At 38.8% G+C, this 13,131-nt stretch overlaps 1 protein-coding gene across 8 annotated transcripts in view; it reads right to left on the bottom strand.

Annotated features, from left to right (window-relative positions):
- TRIM2 (tripartite motif containing 2) overlaps positions 1–13,131 on the bottom strand; it is an 87,171-nt gene that overhangs the window by 17,272 nt on the left and 56,768 nt on the right. For all 8 annotated transcript variants that reach the window (XM_059469918.1, XM_059469920.1, XM_059469923.1 and 5 more), the window contains 4 exons: positions 11,371–11,522; positions 10,512–10,692; positions 6,773–7,496; positions 203–306 (listed from right to left, as the gene is read on the bottom strand). In XM_059469918.1, coding sequence (XP_059325901.1) covers positions 203–306; positions 6,773–7,496; positions 10,512–10,692; positions 11,371–11,522 — 1,161 coding nt within the window. The remainder of the gene's footprint in view (positions 1–202; positions 307–6,772; positions 7,497–10,511; positions 10,693–11,370; positions 11,523–13,131) is intronic.

Raw genomic sequence — 13,131 nt, 5'->3', positions numbered from 1 at the left:
AATAAACTCTGATGATATACTAGATATAGTATAGATCTGAAAAAGATAGCTGCAGGTCAAGAAGATGGAAAGTAAATGGATAATAAATTACATTTCCCTTGTATTTTCTACATCAACTGAATTGTACAAAATGTGTCTTTCTGAGGCTACAAAATAGGGAGAGGTGTGGGGCAAGGAGAAAAACACTGAAATATTCTCATACCTGCACACACTGGTTGTTACTGTCTGCTATTAATATTTTTCCATTTGTAGATGCAGCTACACCTTGAAGATTTGTAAATTCCCCTTTGTTTCTTCCTTTGGTGCCTAAAATTGAACACAAAGCACATAAGAAATCAGGTTAGACAGGACTAATCAGTTAGGACCCAAATGTCAACACATGCAATTATTACATTTCTGATCAAAGGATTTCTATTTTGAAGAGTTCTTCTCACTTCTACAACTTCAAAGAACCCTCTCAGTAACAGACAGACAATTCTACTGACAAGACAAGATTGTTTAAGGGACTGTTCTCACTCTTCATCATGTGTCACCCAAGCCCCCATCAACATTAATTGCCTCTTCAGCCTTCCTAAATCAGTGCTCACAAATTGCCTCTTGCACGAGGGAAGCAGTAAAAGGTTTTTATACAAGTAATGGACTTTTTTAAACTGCAGATTTTTATTCTACTGAAAGGGTGAGTACATGGGAACACAGAGAGAGGGGCTAAGAAAAGAACCTGGACAGATGACATGGTTTTAGTTAAGTCTCCTCAGTGATATCATGAAGGTGGGATAGAACATATCACTTTGGATGGAGCTGTTTCAAGACAGGGAAGTTTCCTATTCCCTTATATATAGTTTGTAGTCATAGGCTTCAAAGATTCCCTTAGCAGGGAGATTCAGATGAAGAACTAGCTTTGAATGAATTGGACTTGTGAGCCAATGAAGACCAACACCTGGAGACTGAATGCTTCTGGAAAGACCTTGGATTGTTCTAATAAAGCAGTGTCCTCACACACACAAGTCTCATTTTAACCCATAAATGCACTTGTGTGTTACATAGAACTGTAAGTCTTTTGCCCAGTGGCTTAAGGAGATAAGGAGTTGTAAAATGTCAATTTTTCCACTAAAGTTCATTAAGTTTAGGTGGTTCATTAGATGTTTGTTCTGAGACATTCCAAGGGGAATCACAGAGCAAATTGTGATTTCTGACACCTACAACATCATTACTGTCTTTCAGTAAAGATCAGCTCCAAAGTGGCTGGTCCAAATTACACCTGGAACACAGGAACAGGAAGCAAATTCCTGATTTGTTTGTAAAGGAGGCTCAGGGGTCCTTAGAAAATACTTCAGCTATGATCTTGGACTCCAAGGTTATTAATAATAAAAGAAGCAAAAAAAAAAAAAAAGCCCAGCAAACAACTACCAACTCTATAAGCTGTCCTTTCCAAGACATGGATGCAGTGCTCTTTTTCCTGGTGAAATACTTTTACAAGCATTCACTGGCTGTGTATCTGGCATTAATTGGTTCCAATATATGGTTTTAACTGAAAAACTTGTATTTAATTTTAGTCAGTCCAAAATATTCTGGAGCACAGTGATTAAACTGTTCTGACTGTGACGCTTAATTTAAGACATATATATCAGCTCTAATTTGTATTTAGCTTTCATCAGGGATGTGAATGCTTGTAACAACCCTTCTTTCTTCTGTGGTGATGGCTGTGGGATGCATATTTCCTGTCACTAGCTAACAAGTAACATTTAATTTCTCTGCACTCAGTGCTGCAGGAATGTTCCTTTGTTTCAAGACTTATTTTCTTCAACTCCACCCGCTTCATCCTCTAAACAAGGCAAATGCTTCTCAGTTTTTGTACTGCAAGGGAAAAGTACATACTCAGGGAATAGTGAGTTACATACCAATTACATTACCCATACTTCAGCCATTTCTGTTTATTCTTTTAATAAGCAGTGCCTGAGGGATGCATGCAGCAATTTTTTTCCACCATATGCTAATGATAAGTTTCCTTCTTGCTTTTTAGCCAAAGAGAATGGATGAAAAGAGAGAAACATTCCCTTTACTACTGAGAGTAAAGGGAAAACATTTGTTAGAAAAGAGGAGGCATAAGCTAGAACATCTGGAACTAACTAACATGAACTTTATGGAATGTATGCTCTTTAGCCATAGAAAAATGTTCTTGAAAGTTGAGGAATTTTGTTTTTAAAGAGAAGAGACACCTATATAAAAAGTTATTCAGAGTGTTCTTCAGTGGAACTTTGTAAATATACATCAAAGGAAAAACTGAAAAAATTACCCAGGAATGTCATAGTCACGTTTCACAGTAAGTATAAGAAATAGCAATGTATTAGCATGCAGCTCCATGCAATGTCCTTGTAACTAGCACTTTGCAGCTATTAAACCTATTACCTAGCTCCTAATCTGCATACAGGCCCTTAGACAGTCCCCTCTGCAATGGCAGAAATTCCCCTGCAGAAGAAAGCTTACTTCCTCATATATGTTCAAGAGGAAATCAGATAGCTTTGAACTTTCCATTTTGAATAATTCACTATGCCAGCAGAGATCTGACGCCAAGCACAAGCATTTCAGATGATGAGAGGAAAGCCTGTAGGAAAGCATGTCAGCCTCTGGAAAAGCAGGCTTTTGCTGCTGACTCTGCAATACCAAAGGATGATAGCTCCCCTCTGTAAGCAGAAATTCCTTCCTTATGAACGGACCTGCCTAAGAGAGAGTCTTCAGCAAATCTCTTACTGCAAGATACCACCCTGAGATTTTACTGCAAGCTGCTGGGGACTGGGAAAAACAGGAGAGCTTTCAAAAGGAGACAACCCAGTTATTGGGAAGGAGATCTGTGGCCTGTGCAATATCTCCTGTTATACCATTTTTGTATACAGGTAATGATCAGATTTGTTTTAACCCTATCTAATTCCTTCTGGAATTACTGAGCATAGACTGCACAAACCAATTAATTTAGCTTTCAACAAAGAAAGTGTGCATTTTCTGCTCAAGATGATTCTAGTACACATAAAATGCTTCATAACTCCAATCTTTTACTCTTGAGCAATACATGTTATACTGAGTCTCACCAAAAAGAAGAAAAAAATAATCTAAAAGCCCATCAACACTGACAGGAGATGTTAAAATAACATCATGTAACTGTAATAAGAATCTGCTCTTTAAGTCCTGGGAATCTGAACAAACTTGTATAATGTATATTTTTGATGCTCATAGTAAGAGAAGGAGTGTTTTTTGCTTTCCAAGTTTTACTAATATGAACAACAACCTCCCTGCTTGCTAACCTAGATTCCCCAGCTTCCTAAAACACAAAGAAAAACATGTCAGTGCCTCCAGCAGGAAGGGAACAGATTCAGAGAGACAAAATCAAACTGCAGAAATATTACAGATTATTGGGAAGACTTAAGAGGTTGTGAGTGGCCATAACCTGTTGTGTAGGTACCATTTCTTTCCTGCCTACAGCACTTCAAGTAATTCTTCTGGTATTCCTTCCTATGTGGTACAGGAAAAAAAAGGGGCAAAACTAAACTGCATGGAAAGGTCTACATACATACTGCATAGACAAGTATCAAGGAGCTTTCTTTTTTCCCAGCTTCCTTTCTTTTTTTCCTCAGAGTGCCAAAAGAAATTTAGTCAAATCTTACACATTATGAGGCTGTGATATCTCCTCTCATAATAGATGCAGCTGAAGCACAAAAGTCTCTGTAGTAAAACTGCACTGAATTGTTAACCCTATGTGTTTGCTGTACAATGAATGTCAGTCTTTCTAATTCAAGTTCCCAAATAACCTTAAGGTTTAAAATCAGTCAGTCTGTTGTTGAAGGCACATTGTTTATAACCTTTAAAGAGGAATGAGTAATTCACTAGGAACTCTGGCAGATATGCCCACACGCTGTTGGTAGTGAAGATGGACTGGTTTGTGTTAATTTGCTTTACACAGCATCTGCCCTAAAAGCTTGGCCAAGACCCCCTCCAAGCCCTGCTCAGGCAGCAGAGACTCTGTCACCACAGACAGGTGTGCACAAACCTAGGGGTAAGCACAAATCAGAAATTCTTTGCTGCCAGAGCAGCCAAACCTCAAATAACAAGAGCCAAATCCAGGCCAGGTGTCTGTTGTCAGCACATCAGAACTACACTGGGGGCTTTGCCAGCAATGTGGTACCGAGAGCTCTGCCCTCCCTGTCCAGTACAGGTATGACTGCAGTGCAATGCAATGGAGGCCTGGCAAAATTCCACACTGACCATCACACCCCCATAGAGCTCACAATGAGCATCAGAGGGATTGAAGCTAATAAATGGCAAAAGGAAAGTCTACTTTCCCATTACTAGGTATTCCTATTTCTACAGCAGGAAGGCTGGACCAGGTGACCCAATGTGGGCCCTTCCAACCTTATTTCTTTGGTGATTCTGTGAAATGCCCAATCAAGAATCCCTTTGCTACCTCTAAGCCTGCTTTTAAACTGCACTAAAGCTATGATTACATAGAGCTTGTTTGTGATTTTTTTTATGTGGAATAAATTCACAGTAAGGCTTCTATTTGCTTTCAGCATTTATAACAGACCAGAAGATGACATTCACACCTAGTAAGGATGCTGACAGAAGTTCTGTTAAAGGAAATTTTTTTACACGCTAATGTACCAGCTAAACTTAGATGCTCAGTTACATGACTGAACAGACAACTAAACAGTCTGAGGATAAGGAAAATTGGAAAATTGAACTTTCTAGCAGAGGGCCAACTCTCCATCTGGCTGTATCTGATGCCAATTCCAAATATAAGTAAATGAAGAGGAAAAAGCAGTTAAAGTGGGAAATAGCACCATTACTGCTAAATGGTGTCAAAGAACCCAATCATGAAAAGTGCCAGAAGGGAAAAAATACTAAGGCACACAGCACAGCATGGCAGAGCTAGAACACAAGATGGGGTCCTGGACAGAGCAGCTGATGACAACCATGCCTCTCAACCCTTCTTTGAAGGACATGGAAGAGATTTACCAGGGAAGGTGGAAGTGGCACTGGTGGAATGACACTGTGAACATCCCTCACCTCTGCTCAGCATGAGTGTAAGGCACAAAAGCAGGGTAATGAAAGAAAGACTTCCCTCTCACTTTAGTGCTTCCTACCAGTTGTAGTTGTAGAGGTAGCAAAACCATTGGGCAGCAATTATTTTCTAGATTATCATAAGAACATCATTCTTGTTTGCATTTGTATAGACTAAGGACATCCTATGCAGATCTGCATGGACACACTCTTAGAGATTACACCTGTTTAAAAAGAATAGTAAGTTCAGGATATAAATTATTGAGAGAGAAAAAGAGAATGCAGAAAATACTCTGCTCTTGTAAATAATAAATTACATGAATGTATGAATGTGTAGTCAGTAATTTGACCTTGGAAAGTCTGAAGAGATCCACATGCCATTTTAAAAGCCACAACTAACACAGCATTGGCAGATGATACAGTGCACACATCCCCACGAACAAAATGCACTAATGTTGCATTAATGCTGTCTCTTGTTAGTACTAGCAGGAGAACAATCCCCTGCTAGAAGCTGATCAATTTACTTGTGCATAAAAGCCCGCACATCAGCATACATACAACAGCACACTGCACAGACCTGGATGCCCAGAGGAATATTACAGTGTGATTCTCCAACACAGCTGTACGAGCTTCTGGCAGGCCAAACAGAAGATTTATCTTAGCCAGCTAGAAATTCAGATCCAGATTTGGCAAGAGCCATTGGAGGAATTCAACAATGGGTTCAAAACAGAGATACACAGTAGTGTTGGAGAACAGTGATAAGCTCTTTACATTACCTCATCAACAAATGAACCAAACCTTAACTTTTTAAAGTGAGCTGAAACTGGAAGTAAATTAACTCCATGAAAGCAATCCTTGTGAAAACATCAGAAGTTTTACCTGTCTCAATAATTTTGCATAACTTGGAAGAATGTAAAACCCTAGAGCATTACACCTGTGACCTTTCGACAAAGCATACAGGAGCCTAGAGGAACATATCTATGTAGGGTCATTCTGTGAAATGAGTGGCTGAAAACTGAACACAAAATATTACTCTCAGCTCTGTTTTGTCTATAAAATAGTGATCCATATATCCCAAATGTGGACATTCCAAGAGATTTCATGGAAAAAAAGCCATGCATAGCTGAGCCATGCATAGCTCTTGTTCTAATGAAATACATCTTCCTGTTTTGAGTGGTGAAGAAGGGGAGAAGGTAGAATTCAAAAATAAAGCACATGGTCATGGTTGCATCACAACAGAACTAAAAGGCTCTGCACTTCTGGGAAAACATTTAAGACTTCTAGAGTTTATGGTGTGTTAGAGAGAGTAGTTTAAAAAAAAGCAAAAAGCACCTAACAAACAGCACCACTACCAACAAAACTATACCACTATTTGGTAGTCAAGCCAGAAATGCTCACTAGAAGCAAGGGATACAGAAGCTGAAATTACAAGCTGAAATTACTTTATTCCATACGAAAAGCTTTGCAATATGAATATTAACAATTTTTAAAATATCCCAAATCAAATGTATGCATTTCTCAACTGATAACCCAATTAAATATTTCCTGCAAACTATTTTTGGAAGTGTGTACTTCCAAAATGTACATATAAACAAAAGTCAGGAGGTCTAATGGTATTATCAGGTTGCTCTACTCACAGCTTTAGTTTTACAATAACTAAACTTTTTCATTCAGTTTCCCTGAACTATTTTTAAGTATGTCAACAGGCAGCCGAGTCACCTACCTATTCTGAAGATCAAATCATCTTCAATGGGATTCTCTTTTCTTTTGCCAGTGCTGTACATGCTCGCAGGTCTTTTCACAGCTTTCTGCTTCACATGACCACTGCCTGGAGATTTAACACGTCTCTTAACCCCTTCAGTGGTAGGAGACACATCTGCTGACCTGACCACTTTAAGTTTGAACGGGCTGCCCTTGATATGTTGATCGTAAAGTCTCAGTGACAAAGTGAAGTCCCCTTCCTTCTGAACAGTATACAAAAATTCATAAGTGCCGTTTTTGTTGTCAAGTATTTCTCCATCTGCTACGCTCCCATCAGGTGTGCTCAGTTCAGCAGTGAGGTAAGCATTCCCAGATTTACAGAGCTCCCCATCCTTGTCCTTGGTTGTGATGGTAACGGACATGGGCTGTCCGATCACCGTCTGCCTCAGTCCCTCACCAGTGGCAACTGTTTCAGAGGCAACAGCGTTGGTGGTTAAAATAGTGCCCAGGTTGTGAATGGACTTCTTCAGGCCTTCTGTTTCCACTATGAAGTCCAACTGATCGTTTTCTCGGGGCTGCAGTGGGAAGTCCCTCTCAGCCAGTTCGTTCAGCTTGTCACTCATCTGCTTCTTCACCAACAGGACTTCGGTTTCAGTGCCATGGTTGAGGGCTTGGGCAGTAAAGTTGCTGCAGCTTTTAATGCTTTCCTGTCCTTCTAGTAAGGTATCCAGCTGTGCCTGGAGGACCTGTGTGCATTACCAAACACCAGATTAGCATCATGTTACTAGCTATCCCAGGAAGAGCTATCCCAGGAAGATGTAGCATCTAAAGGTCATTGTAGACACCAAATTTATAATGTCTTATTTTACAGTTTAATTTAAACATTCATTTTAGAAGAAGTAGCACACTGATTGCCAACCTGTATTTGGAATACAATGCTGCAACACAAAACAATACCCTGGTTTGGGGATTCAAGACTTTACAGACCCACTCTCACACTAGATTGAATTATTGCCCCACATATCTTGTCTTGTTTGGTTTTGGGTTTTTTGGTTTTGTTCAGTTTTTTTTTTTTTTCTGTCTTGTTTTGGGTTTTTTGTTGTTGTTGTTCAGTTTTGGTATTTTTTGAGCAAAAACCCAGCAACAAATGTAGAAGTTTGAACCCTGCCCCATCTAACTCTCAGCAGTCACAGTTAATGAGATAATTACTGGAACTGAGTTATGTTCACAGAAGCAGAGATATTTTGGAGTCATGAGGTCCATTAATAAGAGAGGCTGCAAGAAACTTCTTGATACTGTTTCTTCAGAGACAAGGGAATTTGGGGGTTAATTCTCTATGGAGATGGACAAGAAGGCCTCAAGACCTGGATGCTCATCCATCCTGAGGAAAAGTGGGATTCCTGAACTAAATGAGTGAGGAAAGGAAAAATCTCCCCAGCAGAAGGTAAATTGATTCCTCACTTTCAGCAGGCAGGAAAGCAAAATCAACAGAATGGGTTGCGGATAGTGGAAAGAGTTGGATTGAGTAGCCAGAAATATTGGTGGGCAGCAAGTGGCCACTCAGTATTTAAGACTATGAAAGAGCTTCTATTATAGGGTCAGTTCTGGCCCTCAGCCTAAAATCCTTAAAACAGTATTGGCCTCAAAATTGCTAGGTGTGGGCTGGGAACAGGGCTAACAATTAAAAAAAAAAAAACAATTTTGCAATTAATTGGAAATGGATCCCTGAATTATGACAACCTAGCAGAGACATTCATGATAGTTAAGATAACATTGCAGCTGCCCATCACAATCTACACTGATAAAATCCCTAAATGAAGGTATCCAGTCACACAGTTGCTATGTTTTTCCTACATAGAAGAACTATGGCACAGACATGACTGTGAATTAGAGAAGTTATTTTGTTGACCATCATTGTAAAGTAAATATTTTTGAAACATTTCAATTGATGTAAAGTAAACTTTAAGACCGGATGCTACGAAATAGTCTTCCCTTGCTGAGACATTCTATGTAATGACACTGAATTCTAAAGGTATTTTTTTCTGAATTTTCCAAAGCTTTGAACTTTGGAAAGTTCACTGGAGAAAATCCAGGTTCATGTGTTACTGATATAGGAAAGTAATAGCAACACAAAATCTTTTAGAATGAACAAATTTCAAGACTACTCTGAAATTTCAAGTCATCTGCTTTTCTAGGCACATAGAAACTTCTCAGGATGCAATACAAGGCATTTCTAATCTGTTTGGTCTTCATTCAAAGACATAAGAAGTTAAAAGAGAGCATAGCCAACAAGGTCCCAGGATGACAAAACCCCATGTCCTTCAGCTAACAGATCACAAACTAAAAGAAAGACCATTTCCAGCTATTTTTTAAAATACTTTCTCAAGACAGTTTTCTTTCATTACAAAAATGAAAGATATTAAATCCTAACATAAATACTATTTTAAACGCACATAGAGTATTTTACATTTTACACTCTTTCAGTCCATTGGACAACAAACTGAACTGCCAACTTTTTCTTTGTAAAATGTAGCCACTGCATTTTTTTCATTTTTTAAAAGTATATGATCAGAATGGTTGTATTTTGCAGGACTACTAGTCATTCAAAAGTAAAATCCAATTTCAGTTGGGTTTTTTTTATACAAACAGGGTAGATGCCTCTTTTACTGCTTATGTACAATTGCATAAAAATTTGATTATCTAATGCTCACAGTTATTAAATTATTTTAAATCTCTTTGAACAATAATAAGATAATTTAACATAATATTCTGTTTTGTGTAGACTCTGTACACATACAGAATATATTTGCTTGCCATGGAAGTAAGTGTGACATCTTGAATACATTTAGATGAACCTGGGATCTAAGTTAACATTATTGATGCTCAAACTTCTGTGAGCTGCTGCTTAGCTCTGGAGATGACTAAAGTCTGTGCCCCAATGGTTTTGGGCTCCCCATGTTTCTAAAAGTATGTATCTTGTGCATATGTTAGCAGTCCTCCATTTCTACAGGCTCAGCAGTTTGGCACCTTTCTAATGATGTTTTCAAGCCAATTCTACATCCAGAAACACAGCATTCCTCCACTTCAGACATCTGGAGATGCTCAAGCTGCTCATTAATGGCACTCTTGAAACTCCAGTTATTGATGATATTTTCTCTTAACGGTAATTTTCAGGGAGAAATCTTTCTTTATAAAGCAGAGAACTGATGCACAGGAAAATAAGGACTAAATTCTTTAATTATCCTGATTCAGACCTAATAATCCTCAACAAAATCTCTACCCACCATGTTGCTTTGTAAAAGTACAGTTTTCTGTTTTCTTCCTCTGAAGCTTGGTCTACAATATAGGGGGAAAACCCCCAGAATCAATCATCCAGATAGGAAGTAAAAGAATGAATGCAGCTCTGCAACCTGTTACTCTCCTCATTCCCCTAAGAAAGTGAGATGTTCCTCTAATCTTTTTGCATTCCAACAGGTGGTATCTGACATGAAATAGGTTACCAAGCACTGGAAAGGAAAACAGTGCTTTGAGGCAATACAGGCAGCCTTAATCAGTTCTTCAGAATAAATTGTTTGGCCTGTATCTTCATGGTCATCTTATAAGGCTGAGCACCCTCAAGCAAGGCTCTGCAGCATCTGATTTTGGGAAAACAAAGTTCTCTGGATCTCAGACACAATTTGTCAAACTGGCGTCCTGCATAATTTGTAAAAACTGGCTGATTAAAGTAACAGCTTTTCACTGAAACAAAAAATACCTCTTACTTTGTGTTTAAGGCCATAATTCACTTCCAGCTCCATGAGCAGCACGCTCTTTCGCACATTTAAAGTCTTCTGGAGTTCATCAAAAGTGGAATGAATGTCATCTACGATGCTAGCCTTTTGGTTGGTTAACTGGTGTATGATTTCAGATATAAAATGAAGTGCTGAGTCAATCTCCGGAAGCCTGAGGGAAAAATTAAATTACAAAGATTGCTGTTTCAAAAGTCATTAAACATTGGCCCTTGCCCTGGTATCTTTTGATTAAACCCTCTCATCAGCAGGCTGTCTTTAAATTTGGTCATTTCCCAGAATTAAGTTCATTCCTTTTATAACCACACAGTAGGTCTGGTCTGATAAAATAAGGCTAAGCCACAGTCGTCCCCTGTGCAAATCCATTAGACTTTAAGCATTGCCAACAATGAGGCCTTGGATCCTGCCCTTTATGCTGTATATCTACTCAAGAAGATATAACTAGATTTATCCCACTTTTTTTTTTTTTAAGCCATTTTGCCACCGTAGTGTTTGTACCTGTCTTTTTAACAACCAGCATTATTTAGTTAGCTATCATTAAATTCATGACTGGACAGCAGTTTCCTCCTTAGCATTTTATGCCCCTTCTTTGCACGACACTTGCATTTCTAATGGCCTCTGTTATGTAAAAGACAAACAGGAATCTTTTGCTCTTTTTGCTAACCCCTCAGTACATCCCACTCAATGGATTTTTTGTCCTTATGCTAGACTCACTATCCCCATTTCCTAGGTAAATACCCATGGAACCAGCACATTAAGACATCTACTTCAGTCAGCACAGGAAGCCAATGATAAAACTGAAAATGGAAAACAGTCAGTGGAGTCTCCATACCTTTTGTTGACAGCATCCAACTGGACCTGGAGGGAAGCCTTGTGTTGCTCCACCACATCCTTGAGTGGTACCGTGGGATGCTCTGCATGCTCTCCCTCAGTGCACTCCCGGCACATGGCTGTCTCACAGGACTGGCAGTAAAACTCCATCACCTGGAAAAGTGCACAACTCTGCACTCAAACATGGCAGCAGGAACATAACTCAAAGCACATCTTACTGAGTCTTGAACTTGTTTATTAGCCAAGCTCTGAGACAAAGCTTCTGTTTTCTTATGCACAAATAATTTACTGCCTAAAAGATGGCTGTTATTCTTACATATTTTATATCAAAATGCTAATTTAAAACCACTTAATTCTATCATAAAGTGTCAGAACAGCAGCCTGTGAACAACACTGAACATCATTGCTGGTCCTAACATCATCTTTGTACTATGTAACAGTAAGTTTTGGGGTTTCTCTTACGGACTCCATGAAACAACTCAAAAAAAAACAGGCATTCAACCACCCTCATTAACTCAATCCTTAGTCTTCTCATAGGGTTTGCTAAAGAAAGTGCAAACTTAGGCTGTTTTTCATAACCGGGTCACTCTTGAAACACAAACTCAGTGGAAATCACCAAACAACAAGTTTATTTGCTGGAGGAAAGCACCCTAAATGAATCTACATGCTGCAAGGAAAAATCTCCATATCCCATTACTAATCCCTTAAAACCATTAAAACCTCATATCTGAGATTGTAATTGGAATGCTGATCTACACTTGAAAGAGGAGGAGATTGCTTAAACCTCTTAAGTACCCAGCAAGATGCTCTTTAGAGATAAAAATAGATCTTTACATGTAATAGATAACCCAAATTCTGAATATATTCATGAAGGAAAAGAAACAGAGAAGTCCTGTGCCCCAAATCACATGTTAGTCAAAATAATGCACATATATGCAAATTTGGCATGAGACTTTCTTTCACAGCTAGTAAGTCCTTGGGCACAAAGCCTTTTAGGCTTATTAAAAAGGATATGAGGAAGTTTGTAGTATATGCTTCAAAGCAAGACATTGGCAGCTCCTTTGCATTCAGAGCATATCATCAGAATCTTGAATAATTCAGCTGATGCTTCTGGCACTCACACATCTTGCACAAAAATGGTTGTGCTAGATTTGTTGGTTGATGAGATGGTTGTGTAGAACCAGCTGTTTTCAGGTGAGCAGAGGGATTTGTAACAGCACCGTGCAAAATACCAGGCTGCTCCAAGGCATCTTGAGAATTAAGGAGGGGGATGCAATGACCATGTTTTGCATGTGGCTGTTAGCATTAACAGGATTTTCCTCTGATAAGCTCCTTTCTGTCCTATTCCCATTCTTCCCTCTTATCTCAATTCACAAGATATGGGATTCACATGCAGTGAGGGTTTAGTCATTTGTCAGCCACTCATGTAAGCTCAGAAAATTTAAAAGTTGATCCAAATAACCTGTGTAACATCAAATAGATCAGCAACAGGAAAAAAAAGTAGACCTTCAAAACAATGTCAACCCCCATGAATAATACTCCAGTCACGGTGAATTTAGCAGTCTCATTGTAGTAGATCTCCGAGGCCTGATAGTTACTTCGGTAGGCACTGTGATGTGATGCATTCTTACAGTGCATAGAGGAAATCAGTTAAACAGAGTTTAGGATTTAAGTTCTTTTCAAAGGCTTCAAAAGTCTGCAATCAGAAGCAGTCAAAAGGAATAATATTTTACTAGGAAACTCTGAAATCTTCTTATATGGC

This window comes from Ammospiza nelsoni, chromosome 4, assembly GCF_027579445.1.
Source record: "Ammospiza nelsoni isolate bAmmNel1 chromosome 4, bAmmNel1.pri, whole genome shotgun sequence".
In the NCBI taxonomy this organism is placed as follows: Eukaryota; Metazoa; Chordata; class Aves; order Passeriformes; family Passerellidae; genus Ammospiza; species Ammospiza nelsoni.
Note: the sequence above shows the minus strand (reverse complement) of the source record. Positions and strands in the feature narration are given on the sequence as shown.